At 42.3% G+C, this 14,655-nt stretch overlaps 1 protein-coding gene across 1 annotated transcript in view; it reads right to left on the bottom strand.

Moving 5' to 3' along the window:
• LOC112147390 (macrophage mannose receptor 1) overlaps positions 1-13,176 on the bottom strand; it is a gene marked incomplete at its 5' end in the record, with an annotated part of 19,907 nt that extends 6,731 nt beyond the window's left edge. The window contains 17 exon segments of the mRNA XM_024273739.1: positions 1,030-1,154; positions 1,474-1,579; positions 3,903-4,045; positions 4,114-4,214; positions 4,862-4,923; positions 4,998-5,161; positions 5,426-5,464; positions 5,690-5,843; positions 5,936-6,008; positions 6,277-6,392; positions 7,594-7,793; positions 7,874-8,022; positions 8,102-8,217; positions 9,146-9,259; positions 11,412-11,563; positions 12,791-12,967; positions 13,039-13,176. Coding sequence (XP_024129507.1) covers positions 1,030-1,154; positions 1,474-1,579; positions 3,903-4,045; positions 4,114-4,214; positions 4,862-4,923; positions 4,998-5,161; positions 5,426-5,464; positions 5,690-5,843; positions 5,936-6,008; positions 6,277-6,392; positions 7,594-7,793; positions 7,874-8,022; positions 8,102-8,217; positions 9,146-9,259; positions 11,412-11,563; positions 12,791-12,967; positions 13,039-13,176 — 2,129 coding nt within the window.
• Positions 13,177-14,655: the final 1,479 nt, after the last annotated feature.

The raw sequence follows: 14,655 nt of genomic DNA, 5'->3' as shown, positions 1-14,655 counted from the left end.
TCCACATTCATGCTGCTGGTTACCAGCTTCATTTGTGCTCAGTCAGTGAGTATTTGAAGATTTAAAGGCTCCTTGTCTACCATGAATCCTCTCCTTTCTAAAATGGTATCTTCCAGATCATCATGTAAAAACACATTAATCCAAGCCGTGTCCAGAAAGCTGAAAAACACGCAAAAGTTCCAGAGGAGAAGCGCCTCACAGCCAAGTCGCACCATCACGGCTGTGGCCACAGCGCCCAAAGGAGGTTGGCTGGGGGGAGTTGCTCGCCATCTCAGGCTCCTTTTTTCTCCAAACACTCCTTCCTTTGGTCATAATATCTGTCACATCACGTCATCTTTACTCCTCTGGGTCTGGTGCCATGGAACACCATTGAAGGTAGTTTGGGGGTAAGTGATGGTTTAGCAGGTCCCCCTGTCTCCCTCTTCTGGTCATCACTGTTACTGCAACCCTCTGGACTTTTCTGTCTGGTTTGTCTTTCGGTCCCCACAGGTGTGCTGGATTACTGGCAGACACTCCAGACACACCTGTAACCCATCTCCACTCACCCTGGTTTAGTGATCATAGCAACCAGAAGAGCTGTACCCTGGAGCCAGACGGGTTCAGGTACACAGGTGTGCTGCGAGTCAGCCAGAAGACTCTTTCACTAAAGAAACTTTCTGCTATATTTATGGAACACATTCAAACAAAAAGTCATATTTTACACCATATTATTAATGTAATAGTAATTCATTCTCCTGACTTCCAGTAATGCAATGTAGTTCTCTAGAGAGGACGTTTCTAAACCTGAATATCTCTGAACTGGTCCAAACTGAAGGAAGTTCTTTTGGTTTCTACAGAGGACATGCAGGGCTTTTCAATGATACTACATGTAGAGGGGCGGGGCTCTGGGAATTGTAGTTTTGGTGAATTCTAAATTCTTTTACTGGAGAATTCGTTTTTCTTAGGTATTGAGGAGAATATTTTCTAGTATATGTATAATATATGATTCATAACAACACATGATTGTTATTATGTGTTCTTAATACTTACAGTATATCCCCAATTCGTGTAGGAGCGTCTGCTTCCATCGGCCCAGTAAAATCCATCCTGGTTTAAACAACTCAAACCGATCCAGAAGTTTGATCCCAAATCAGCAGTTTTTATGGTCAGAAAGGCTAAAAAAAGGACAAAATCAATCTGTGATTGGAGGAACATCTTACTATTTTTGATAAAACTGCTTTTTCTGGGATTTCTTCTAAAAGTTATAATTGATTTTTAAGAAACAACAATATCCTTGTGCAGACAGCAAAGACACAAATAGAATAATAAAAACCTGTCAATTCATAATTTGAAATAACAGATGCACATTCTTTTTAGAAACTCTTAAGAGTTCAGCTCCTAATTGTAAGAAAAAGTCATTTTAGTAACAGCACAATCATCCCTTTTCCAGGGAAAGACGTCAAATCAACGTCTTCAACTGGAGGAGACACAAACCTTGCACTTGTTTGGTTGGAACGGAGACTAAGGTGCTGCGCATGCGGATGCACTGCTTCCGCGCCTCCTGCCAGCTGGTTTTACGATCACTGATGATGTTGTAGCACTGCCAACGACAGTGAGAGGACGTCAGTTCATGTCTAGATCTTGGAGGTGAGTTTAAATGTCATGTGAAGCTTATGAACATTTGTGGAGGGGTTTGGTCTTGTGTTTTTATGTTATGTTCACACCGTCTCAGAAATGAACCACTGCCAATGAAAATCTGTGTAAACATGCATATTTACACGTTTCAGACTTCTGCGTTCAGCCGTGGCTTACCTGATTTTTAAGTCCGTTTATGAACAAAACACATGGCCATTGAACGCACGTTAAAATTTCAACCAGTTGAACTTTCATCAATGGGGAATTTAGATTTGGTCACGTATGGCTTCTCCTTTGAAGTCCCCCTCCAATGAAAATCCTGTTTTTTCAGTTTTTAACATGTATTTGTGGCATTTTTCTTATCAAAGATAACAAATGTAATAAGAAATCATTTCATTTTTGCACTTCTGAGTATTTCAAACTGTCGTACAAACGCTCTGCTCCGTCCACGAAGATCTTCACTTCCTCGTGCGAGCTGACATCCAGCTCAAAGTGATTCAGATGCAGCAGCGGTGATGATTTACGCTACCGAGACACGTGCAAATAGTCACGTTCCTATTTTTTGGTGACAGTTTTGAATTAATGTAATCATGTTTTACCTTTATTTTCCCTCAGATCAGACACAGTGATGAACAAAAACAAAGAGTGATGTTAGAACCACGGCTGAGCTAACAGCAGCTCACTGACCGCAGTAGAAAACAGTATTAAGTTTGACTTTAATGTCAGACGCGCTGGAATTGTCTGAGTTTTGATCTGTTTACAGGATTATGTGAGCACAACAACTTTTAACTGGTGAGAAAAGATCTTCTGCAGCTCCACGTCTCAAACACAAAGCTAATGCTAGCGTTAGCATCAGCACAGATTAAAAGCATAAAATCATAACTACCTTCACTATTAAACAAGCAGCATTCAATGAAGTTCTTGTAACCTTCATCTAACTTTGACCGGGTTGTGAAGAGAAACAAACTCCCCGACTGGTTAATATCATTCATAGGAATTTGGAGACGCAGCTGAGCTGCTGTTGTGACTGCAGACAGGAATACTGACATTTGTACTTTGATTTGAGAAGAATCTAAGAGGAGGAAATGAAAACAACCAGGTAGGACATTTATAGAGTAAATACTGTCAAATTTTGGTTACAACTGGTTAGTTTACCTTTTATTATTTATGTAAAGCGGCCGTGGTGCAGTGGTAGGGCGGTCGACTCCTGATCAGAAGTGAGTGGGTTCGACTCCCTCCTTGCCCGCCCATGTGTCGAAGTGTCCTTGGGCAAGACACTGAACCCCGAATTGCCTCTGGTGGGAGGTTGGCGCCAGTGTTCGGCAGCGGAGCCACCACCAGTGTGTGAATGTGTGTGTGAATGGGTGAATGGGTCTGTGACTGTGAAGCGCTTTGGGTCCTCGAAGGAGGGTAGAAAGCGCTATACAAGTAAACGCCATTTACCATTTTTACCATTTTAAAATTACTTCAAACAGCATTCAGCCGTCAGCTTTGCCGTTCTAATCAATAGACACAGGAAGCGACTCTGCACTAGGTCGGCGATGTGTGACGTCACGTGAAAAGGGTCTAGTGATCATGGGTGACGCATTAATGATGGCGGTTGGTTCATGGCTGGAATTCATAACATAATAGTTCTGTGAGAGAAAAAGCTTGGAGCAAGATTCACCAGATTTACTCCGCTTTGACAATTTGGAGCAAACCTCTTCCAACTGTCCGTTCCTGCGCTGATATCGGGCAGTGAGAGTCCAGCGTGAGCACCGTATGGTAAAAGCGAGTTCAAAAACAGCGTTCTCGAGCGTTGCATCGCACACAGACACACAGCATTTTGAGTTGATGCAGATAAAACCTCAATAAGAATCTAATCCAGACTATAGCTTTAATCCAGAAGTATGCAAAGAGAACTTTGTGGACTTTGAGAGATTCTAAAAAAGTATTAATGAGATGCAAACACAGATTTTTGAATGGAGAATGAATGATGGACTGAGGTGTCGGATGTCTTGCTGGTTGATGATTTTACTTATTTGTATAAAAGCAAATAGCTGATTCTTTGATTAAAAAAAAACCTTTCATATCACAATTATGAAAGTTCTCTTATGCATCTAATAGATCTGATGAGGAATCCTTTCATCTGACACACGAGTGTGCTGCTGTTACTGATGCATTTCTCTATGGACATCCTTCCAGTTAAAGTGTAATTTGTACCATTTTTAACAAATTGTCATGAAAAAGTCTGTATTCTTTATGCAAATGAATTCAAAATTGAAAATGTGATGATGAACTTTTCTGACCTTCTTGTCAAACTTCGTCCATGGGGGAGTGCAGCCCCCTTTGGGGGGAGCAGTGGGGGCTGCCGTGGTGTTCACCGGAGGGGAGAACGTCCGTTTACAGATGGACTGCAGTTCTCTGCCACAGTTGTAGGTACTCCAGAAACCTGTCGCAGGAAAAGTTAGTGGGCTCTGTTCGGCCTCAGGCGTTTTGACTATTCGGTTTGGACCTCACCCATGTGATACTTCATGGAGACGCAGTTGTGATCATAGGTCTCAGTACTCGGCTGATCTTTGTCCCATCGTTGGAACATGATTGGAGATCCATCCGTCCACCTTAAAACACACCATGTAGTACAAATTACGAGAGATTTGAGATGTTTTGAGCTACCATCAATATTCATGTGGTTATCCTGAGCACTAAAGAGTTCTTCTAAAACCACTGACTGTATATGACAACAGGACTAAGTGACTCCGCCCCGTTGGCGTCTGCTGGTTCCAAAAAGCTAAAATCCCATAAACTTCTAAAGAGAAATAAACATTTATTTCTCAGACATTCAATTGGTCAGAAAAACAATTCTGACTCTGATACTTTTTTAACATCTTTTTGATAATCCTCTTTTTCATTTTCTGTAGTTCAAGTTATTTGTCATAAACTGGCCAATCAGATGCCTCAATGAAAGTAGGTGGAGCCTGCTGGCCCCCACATCATCTTTGAAAGTTTTCATGTAACTGACTGTCAAATGGTAGGGGCGTGGCCTTCCGACAAGCTGACTACTGATTGGTGAGAGAAACCGACTCGACCAATCACAGCTTAACAACATCTGGCTCCAACATGGCGGTCTCTGTATCACAAAAAATGGCGACTGAATGGACTTTAAGTCAGGGTGATGTTAAATGTGCTCGCTCCAGTCCCCATATACAGTCAATGCCTATACCAGGTCGTTAGAATATATTTCCCACCTTTATGTTTTAATACTCACCAATAAGAGCCGTCTAGATCTACTGACAAACCGATGTAAAAAGCGCCGTAGCTCCTGGATATCTGTGGAGGTGCACGCACAAATACATTACAAACATATAGAAATACAGTTTCTTTTTAATTTTTCCTAAACGTACCAGTTTCCATAAAAAGACGTTTTCCTCCAAAGTGCCGATGGAAGCCAGGTCGCCGTGGTGCTGCTGGCAGAAGTGACGGGCCTCCTCCATGGACCGCGGCATTTTGTCAATGAAATACTCTTTTCCTCTCCACTTGATCCAGCCGTCAGCTGTCACATTGTAGTCTGCAAAGATTCACAGGGAGGCTTTAGAGCGGAGGAGTTTGGAGAAAGGTTTTAGATTTAAAAGTCCTATTGAAAATATTTGAAACCATTAAATATCCTCATGTTTTGGGTTAAACCATTATATATTCTTAGATTTCGAGTTAAACAATTCCATATCTCATTTCAGGCTAAACCATTACATATAAGTACATTTTGGGTTAAACCATCACATTTCCTGGTTATTCGGTGTCATTAATTATATGCAGTTAGACAGTATCGGCTCACCTGTTGCAGTGTTATTGGGAGGTGGTTTCGGAGTTACCCCTGGCCAGAACACAAACATAATAAGTGGATAAATATCAGATGTTTTGGCACAAAGACTTCTGTTTCTCATGAAGAAGAAGAAGAAAGCTGAGTCCATATTGAGGATTAAGGGTAAATCAATTACAGTAGTTACAGATTATAAGTAATATATCAGTTTTAGACAACAAAGAATAACTGATGATGACATCAAAATATGAATGTTCCTGTTTTATTTTTTGACTTTACCTGCACGGATCTGACACAGCCAGTCGTTGTAGCTTTCACAGTTGGCGTCGTTCCAGGATCCGTTCTCGTCCCAGCTGTAGATCTGCACTTCGGCGCAGGATTCTGCGTTGTTGTGGTTGTTTGGTTCTCCCTCCTGCCAGTGCTGAAAGTTTACCTGTGCAACAACAAAAGAAAGACGACAACCCTTTATATAATCCTGCATCAATCAGATGGAATTGTAGTGATTGAGCAGAGCGGTTGACTCACTGGGCTTCCGTCGCTCCACACATAACCAGTGTTTGGGTCCGCGATGTGAAGCCCGATCCACGCTTTCCCACCTCTGTTGTGGAGAGAAGATGTCATTCAAAGAGTTTTGGGGTTTCACCTTTTGGAGTTTGAGTTGCAGCAAATGTATTTACTCCATACAACTCTTTAAAAGCTTTGAGAATGTGATGTTTTCATCAATGTAAAGCTTTTGTGTGCAGAAATAAACATTATAATGAATGTCTTCTAGATGAAGGTGTTGCTTGTCTCCAGATTTGTTTTTAATGTTGGACTTCAGAGCAGAGACCCATTTTTGTGAGTTGGTTGTTTCTGTGACGGTTTACCTTCTGGAAATCAGGTCTGTCTCGCTGTGGATGCTCATCAGGTCTCCTCCTATCGCCCTGCAGTAATCTCTGGCCTCAAACCAGGTCTTCTCGTCTGAGCGAGGTCCCGTGAAAAACTACAGACAAAAAACAAAAAAATGTGATGTTGATAAACAACAAAACAAACATTCATCAATATAATAACTGTCCAAACAGCAGTAAGTTTCATGTTTCTAAAATGTTTCACATCAAGATCTGAATTTAGTTTGTGATTTAGAGGCTGCGAAATGTAAAAAACAATTTTCCCATCTGGCCGTAAGCGGCAGATGGGACACTTTTTAAGACAAAAACTTAAGGGAATCTCTGAAAATAAAATAAAATAATCATCTTATGAAATGTAAATATATTTTTTAAAATAGGATGATCAAAGTGTATAATTGTGAGTAAATTGTTTTTATAGTTTCGGTAGAGGCTCTAGTATGAGCCCAAATGGGTTTGTTTGCAACTTCCTGCACTAACTTTTCTCATTTTTTTCTATACTTCTTTATTTGTAATAGGTTGTGTGAATGCAAATAAATAAATAAACAACTTGAGAGTTGAAATCTCATATAAATCAGTGTCACTTAAGATCTAAAAGACTGACTCTTCGGTATTGAATTTAATGACTGAGTGTGCACGTGTGTGTATGTGTGTGTGTATGGGGGGGGGGTGTGTGTGTGTGTGTGTGTGCATACGTGCACTGTAGCAACACATTCTCACTCCAATTTGTCACATATTGAGGTTTAGTTCAGGACCCCTCTGCCACGTCTGCAAGCACATCTGGCGTTGGGTTTTGGTACTAGTACTGGACACGTCCCGGTACCAGTCCACAACCAGTGCTGGGTTAAGGTACCGGTACTGGAAGCGTCCCGAGGACCAGTCTGCGCCCGGTACCGCACCCCCGAGGGTTGCGGACACCTTGATTTTACGAACAGCCAGCACGTCAAAAAACGCCGAGTTGGGGACATCCAGAATGTCAAAAAGTGATGCGGAGGGTCCGGAACCAATCGTCAATATGTAATTTTATTTTTTTTAATTTAAGTTTTTTTACTAAAATAGCTTAAAATGAAATCCGTCACAGAGAAACTGATGCTGTTGAACATGAAGTTTCTCCATGTCTGTGATGTTCTCAGTGAGATGCTGTCAAAGATACGTTCAGGAACCATTTAAGGATTTCTCCCACAATCCTGAAGCTTCTTGCAGTGGACCACAGATCTAGTACTCTCCCTTTTTAACATTTTCCACAGTTTACTTGTTTCCATAAGTAGCCCCGCCTCCGTTTGTGGAGCAGCCTGGTACCTTGTAGCAGATGTTTCTGGAAGCCACCCGCGTCCACTCCTCTGCACACTGCAGGACAGTCTGAGTCGGTGGTGGAATGGTGGAAACGGCTCCCTCCGCCAGATGCTTACAGATGTATTTCTCCTTATTGGAGCAGGGAAGGAGATCCCAGAGCCCGGCGGAAACCCCCGTCGCCATAGCAACACAGCCTTGTTCGTGACCTGAACATTTCAGGGAGACGGTGGTCAGCTGTTGTGACGACGCTAAAAATGTACATATGCAGCGTTTGTGTTTCCCGCACCAGGCATCCCAGCATTCCAGTGGGTGAACTTCACTTGGTCTGTGTTGGTCCACACGAAAGCATCGATGTTCCTCTGGTTTGTAAGGCCCAACCAGAAGTTTTTCTCGGGTCTCTGCCCCACCAAGCTCACCAGGAAGGCGTTGTCCACCCTGCAGACACAGGAGCGTCTTCAGGAACGCTCCGCAGCACAAACCTGCACGGCGTTAGGAACGGCGCCGACGTCCTCACCCGTTTGAAACGTCAGCAAGGTAGGAGTTGGAGCTCTTGCAGTCCTCCTTCGCTTCATCGAAGGTCTTCGTTTCAGTTCCTACGAAGTAGCAATAGGAGCCGTGCTTTCTCCATCCCTGAAACACAAGTTATAATAGAACCGAAGAGTTTCAATGAGCGTTGGTGAGAGTTTTTCTCCGGTTTTGGTTTTTATGGGTTATAATTAAAAAACTTCATCATGAAACATTTTGTGTTCGTTATGATTACCATGGTAACAGCAGAATCCATTATCGTTAACCTTAAATAACTAAGGTGGTGTCCGAATTCCCCCCTAATCGATACATAGTGAGTTGTCTATTTCTAGTGCTGTCTGAATCTATTAATTCTAAATCAAGAGCACTCGAAATTTGAGAAAAACTAGCGCACATCGATGGTCACTAGATTAGCGGATATAGACCACAATTCATTGCGGACGAACACTTTTGAACAAAAAATGTGTTTAAATGTGATATTTGAATAAACATCCACATTTTCACCATCAGAACACATAAATAAACGTTGTGAAATGTTCGTATTGATTCCATTTTTACTTTGTGAAATCGGTGACGCCATATCCAGCGTTTAGAAAAACTAAAGAAAAGTAGTGAGCATGGTGTCTGAATGACCTTTAAAATCCAGCGCACTATGTAGTCCTGCACTGTATTGTTTTTTAGTCGTTAGGGTTTAGGGGCGAATTTAACCTAAATATCTTCTTACTTTATTTAATAGTTTTATTCCTGTTTTTTTGTACTTATTTTACTTCCCTCTCCCCTCAGAAAACCCCTGCTGTGGACTGGCCCTTCATTAAAGTTCTAAACTCATTTTTACATTTTATTTAGTATTTGCAGTTGGATTTACTTTTACTATTTAAGCACTACTATTTGTTTCTAAAACTCCACACAATTTTACTCATATCCCAAGGATACATTCATCTGTTATGGCTCCACAAAAAGTCAAAAAGTTTCATTAAAAAAACAAAAAAAATCATGACAGAGACTCTGAAATGTTTTCAGTAAAGTTGCTCACTGCTTTGCAGCCAACGTTCATGTCGAGTTCGTCTCCGGTTCTTTCAGGAGAACTTTGCTTCATGCAGATAAATCCGTGTTTCTCTTCACAGAAGCGGTCGGCCCAGTTACCGTTCTGCAAGAAAAAAACAGTTCATGTTTACATTTGGACTGGATTCTCTTTGATGTTTTTAGCATTTAGAAACACCTGAAGAGAAACGTTTAGGCCTAATGCTGCGTTCACGCCGCCATCAGAAACGACCGTTCAGCGTCCACTCTTTCTAGTACCGGTTTGGACCCCCTTTTGCCTTCAGAACTGCCTTCATCCTCGGTAGCAGAGATTCAACAAGGTTCTGGAAACATTCCTCAGAGAGTTTGGTCCATATTGACATGACAGAACCACACAGTTGCTGCATATTTGACGGCTGAACATCCATGATGCTGATCTTCTGTTCCACCACATCCCAAAGGTTCTGTTGGGTTCTGGTGTCTGTGGAGGTCATTAGAGTCCAGTGAACTCATTATTCACGAAACCAGTCTGGAAGTGGCATCAGAAGATGCTTCTCTGTGGTCATAAAGGGATGGGCGTGGTCAGCAACAATACTCAGGTACGCTGAGGTGTTGGAACCATGATCAGTTGGTCCTGAGGGGCCCAAGAAAATATCCCCACACCATGATACCACCACCACCAGCCTGAACTGTTGATACAAGGCAGCATGGATCCATGACTTCATGTTGTTAATGCCAGATTCTGAATGCAGCAGCAGAAATGGAGACTCAACGTTTTTCCATCTTCTATTGTCCAGTTTTGTGAGTCTGTGTGAATTGGAGCCTCGGTTTACTGTTCTTAGCTGACAGCAGTGATACCTGGTGTGTTCTTCTTCTGCTGTAGTTCATCTGCAACAACATGTGCGTTCAGAGATGTTCTTCTGCAGACCTCGGCTGAAACCAGTGGTTATTAGAGTTACTGGAACCAGTCTGGTCTTTCTCCTCTGACATCAACCAGAACTGCAGCTCTCTGGATATTTTCTCTTTTTCTGACCATTCTCTGTAAACCCTAGAGATGGTTGTGGGTGAAAATCATTTTCTGAGATACTCAGACCAGCCCGTCTGGCACATAGACCGTTTAATAAGAAGTGAACATAACAAGCGTTGAGGTCCCCATAGGAAATGCATTACCTTCGGCCCTCGCGAAATCAGGCCAGAGCCTTCGCCGTCACTTCCTGGTACGTCTACCACGATTGCAACCAATCAACAGCGATAAGTCCCAGTCTGTCTGAGGCACGTTTTCAGAGGAACTATTGTCACCAATCATGAGTAAGCTAGTTCCGGTTTGTGCGAAGCCCACACCCCTCCCACTGAAAGCGGCTCGGAGGATCAAACGTTGGAGGCGGGGCCAGCAGGAGCCACAAGCTTTTACTGAGAAATCTGATTGGTCAGTTTATAACTTGACTAACTGGTGATAAAGGGAAAATATCTTGTATCTCTTCAGTCCCCTTTCGTCTACATTCTGTTGCTCAGTTTGAACTGCAGCAGATCGTCTTAACCGTGTCTACACGCCTACATGCATTGAGTTGCTGACATGTGATTGGCTGAATAGAGATTTGTGTTAATGAACAGCTGGACAAATGTGTCTAATAAAGTACTAGAGTGTATGTAAACACTCGTTTACATACATCCTCAGTTCATGCATAGCTGTACTAGTTTTACGACTGTTTTCAGTCACATGCTGCCATTGGACGCCGTGAAAAGTTAAACCAGTTGACCTGTGACCAATCAGGGTCACTGATTTCATAGTGACGTATAGATGACATCCTGTCCGATTCACGGAAGTGCCAACAGTTTGAACGTTTCATGAAAATTGGTCATGAAAGAGAAATAATTGATTGCAGTTTGTGTTGGCTGGAATTCAAGTCTTTTATTTATCGGAATAGAGCTGTGAAGGAGAAAGCCTGGAGCGAGATTCACCAGATTCACGTGCTTTGATAGTTCACATCAAGCGTCTTCCAACTGTAGGTGGCGGACATGAGCTGATAAACTGTAGCTACATGTGTTCAAGAATCCGTATTTAGCCCGTTCTTGAACGTCTCCGTAAACGCAGCATTAGATGCGGGATTTCAAATGTAACTCATGCAGCTAAAGGGTGGAGCCGGTTTGACATGAAGGAGAACTCGGACTTGATTTAATACAGCAAAAAAACTGAAATGTCCTTTCTGCTCATAACGAGTTAAAGGTTTTGTATTCCTGCATCCTGACATCCCTCATAGACATTAGTGGCTGCTACGTACCTCTCCTCTCAGAAGGACGCAGTCTTCTCGTTCCGATCTCAGCGGTTTCCCAAATTCCCAGCTGGTGAAGCTGACCATGGAGTGGTCGCTCCACTCGAACAGCCCCTCTGTGCTTCTGTCATTCAGGCCGATCCAGAGCTCGTCGCCTGACGCTGCACACAGTCACAGTTTCAGAATCTGTCAGGTTCAGCTCACATTTGTTTTTAAAGTGAAGGATTGTTGTGTGATTGCTTAGTCAGCATTCACACTATGGTGATTGTCCTGCTCTTTCTCTATGATTTTCAGTAAATAAAAGTTCAATCACTCTTTCAGCGATTTCTGCAATCTTGGTATCAAAACGTTAAGCTCGTTCAGAACTTTACTGCTTGTACTTTTATTATTCATAAACATTTTAGCTTTTGAAATATTGAGCAAAATTTCCCATAGGAAATAAATGAGAAAGTCTTCAAATTTAATAATTTTAAGCAGACTAGCAACAAGCCTCTAAAGGTATTTATGAGCTATGTTTTCATCTTTTAGAGTCAGTTTATGATAAATTGTATTTTACCTAATAGTTTAGCTAACGTTTTTTGGCTAATTTGTTATTTACTGGGTTTTTTAGGCCAATTCAAAGTTTAGCTTTTGTTTTAACAGGCTAATGTTATTGACTAACTTAGTTTATTAAGGAATTTTAGGCTAATTTAGAGTTTAGCCTATATGTTAGCAACATGCTAACGTTTTTGACTAATAGTTTATCTAATAGTTTATTGAGCAATTTTACATTATTTTGGAGTTTAGCTAGTATTAAAGCAACGAGCTAGCGTTTTTTAGCTAATTTGGAGTTCAGCTCATATTTAAGCAACACTAAATACTTTTACACAATTGGCACAGATTGAGGTAATTTTATTTAAAAGTTTTCTGAAATTGAAATCAACTTCAGCGCTCTTTAATAGTTCTTTAATGAAATTTCCAGTCTTTTAGCAAATTTAACATTTTGCTAATAGCTTTTGCATTTTCAGCGAATCCCTTCAGCAATAAAAGTAAATTTTTAGCAAAAAGCTTCAGCATCTTCAGGGACTAAAAGCTTCAGCATCTTCAGGGACTACATTCAGTTAAAAGCATTCACTCTTGCATTATTGGAGGTAATGCAACTTTTCTAGTTTTCATACTGTTGGTCAAAATTATTCTAAATGTTTGTTGGCACATTTTTTTTATGTTTTCAAAAACTCTTATTGTTATCTAAAAGTGATTTGCTGTCAGAAAAAGGAGGATTACATTGACAACGGACCGAGTGTTTCTGCCTGATGGTGTTAGAGGAGCCGTGCAGAAACGTTTATGTGAAAGAACAGCATCTGTTGGTTTCCCCGACATGTAAACATAGAACGTGGATTGAAACAAACCATAACCCAGCTGGGAGATGACGAAGCTTTGGTCCTCCACGTTGTACATGCTGCTCAGGTCCCCGCCCTCCTTGCGGCACTCTCTTTGGGCGTCTGTCCATGCCAGCGGTGTGCGGTGAAGGTGGAAACAGTGTCCGTTGTAGGGGATCCAGGGGTCTGAGCAGAATCCCTCCTCAACTGCAGTGATAGGACAGAAACCTGTCAGAAGTCTGTGAGAGCTGAAGGAACAGTGACAGACGCTTGTGTACCCTGAGGAGGAGCCAGCGGGGCGCCGCCCTTGTAGCAGATGTAGCCCATTTTCTTGGTGCAGGAGGAGCTTTGCCACAGAAACAGACTGCTGGAGTCCAGGAGGCCACAGTTGTGTCCCGGATTGGGCTGCGGGTTTCCTGGACAGAACAACAACCTTTCAACTCAAATGTTTCTGCTGCAGTCCTGCCACGACGCTTTCCATCGGCTGTTTGAAGCATGAACAGTTTCGTAGTTTTGTAGCCTAAGCCACCTGGTTTGCTCATATTTAACAAACCCAAAACTGAAACCGTGGAGCAACTTTAAGGTCCTGAGTTTGCACGTTCTCCTCATGCATCTGTGGGTTTTTATGGTTCCCTCCCAAAGTCCAAAACCTTGTTTCATGGGTTCATTGGTGTCTCTAAATTGCCCCCAGGGGCATGTGTGTGACTGCCTGGCCCTGTAAGAGACTGGTGACCTGTGCAGGTGTAACCCCGCCTTTGTCTGACAGTAGTTGGGATAGGCTCCAGCAACCATGTTGTCACAAACGGGCAGACAGGTGGTTCCACATGCAGCAGGTTTAACGGCACAGACAGGATGACAGGTACAGCTAAAAGTCCACAAAACTAAAGGAGGGTCAGACAGGCTGAGTTTAAACACCAGATCAAGCTAGGGTAGTCAGGGTCCAGGCCAGGGTCGGGGGCAGGACAGGGTCGGTGGCAGGTGGGAGGCAATCGGAGTCAAAGACGAAGAGGGGTCAGTTAAGCAGAAGATCAGATCAGGATGTAATGCTCGGTATGCAGGCTGAATGGCACAAACAATACTTCGCACTGAGGCTGTTGACGTCTGAATGGAGCTTTAAAAGTGCTGCCTGTTGGTTGTTGCAAACTTTTTCATAAATCAAAATAAACTTGTTTAATTCTGAAGCGGCTCGGAGATGCAGTGTTAATATTCTGGAGAAGGCTCCCGGCGACTCCTGACCCCCGTGACCCCAGAAGGGATTAACAGCTTTAGAAAATGGGCGGATGGATGGAGGCGTCTCCGGTTCACTGGCCTGAAGCGCTCAGGTGTGTCGGTGCTGAAACAGGAAACCCGTTCGGCTGATTTTAAAGAAGCTGCTCTCGCCTCTTCTCACAACTTTAAGGTTTCGAGCATATTTGAAAACAACTGTTAATGTATTTTAAGTAACATAATTTATTTCTTCAATATTTCAAATAGGTCCAGATCCTCAATTAGCTTCTGTCTTTGCTAGCAGATGCAAAAACACTGTTCTGGTTTCAGCATTGGCGCATAGAAGTTAACCGTCTCAGACTTGCTACAGCTAAATGCTAACTAACTAAGCTAGCGTTTATATTACATTCAAGTCTTTCCTGGACACTTATCGCCAATGTTGCTAATCTACGACTTCTCAGAACTCTTTGCATGTGATGGTCTCTCTAAAAAAAGTCAGAATTGTATGTGGTAGTCTTCTCCAAATATCAATTTATTTCTGTTTCTAAAACTTAATTTGGCCCTGAGAGGGTCAAAAATCAAAAATGGGCAAAATCTCTTTGAAGTCTGCAGGTGACCCGTGAAAAATATCAAGATCTAAGACCTGAAGAGTGAAAAGTTTTATCTACATTTTTTTTCTACCCAACCAC

The sequence above is a fragment of the Oryzias melastigma genome, linkage group LG17, assembly GCF_002922805.2.
Source record: "Oryzias melastigma strain HK-1 linkage group LG17, ASM292280v2, whole genome shotgun sequence".
Lineage (NCBI taxonomy): Eukaryota > Metazoa > Chordata > Actinopteri > Beloniformes > Adrianichthyidae > Oryzias > Oryzias melastigma.
This window is presented reverse-complemented; position numbering and strand designations above follow the sequence as displayed.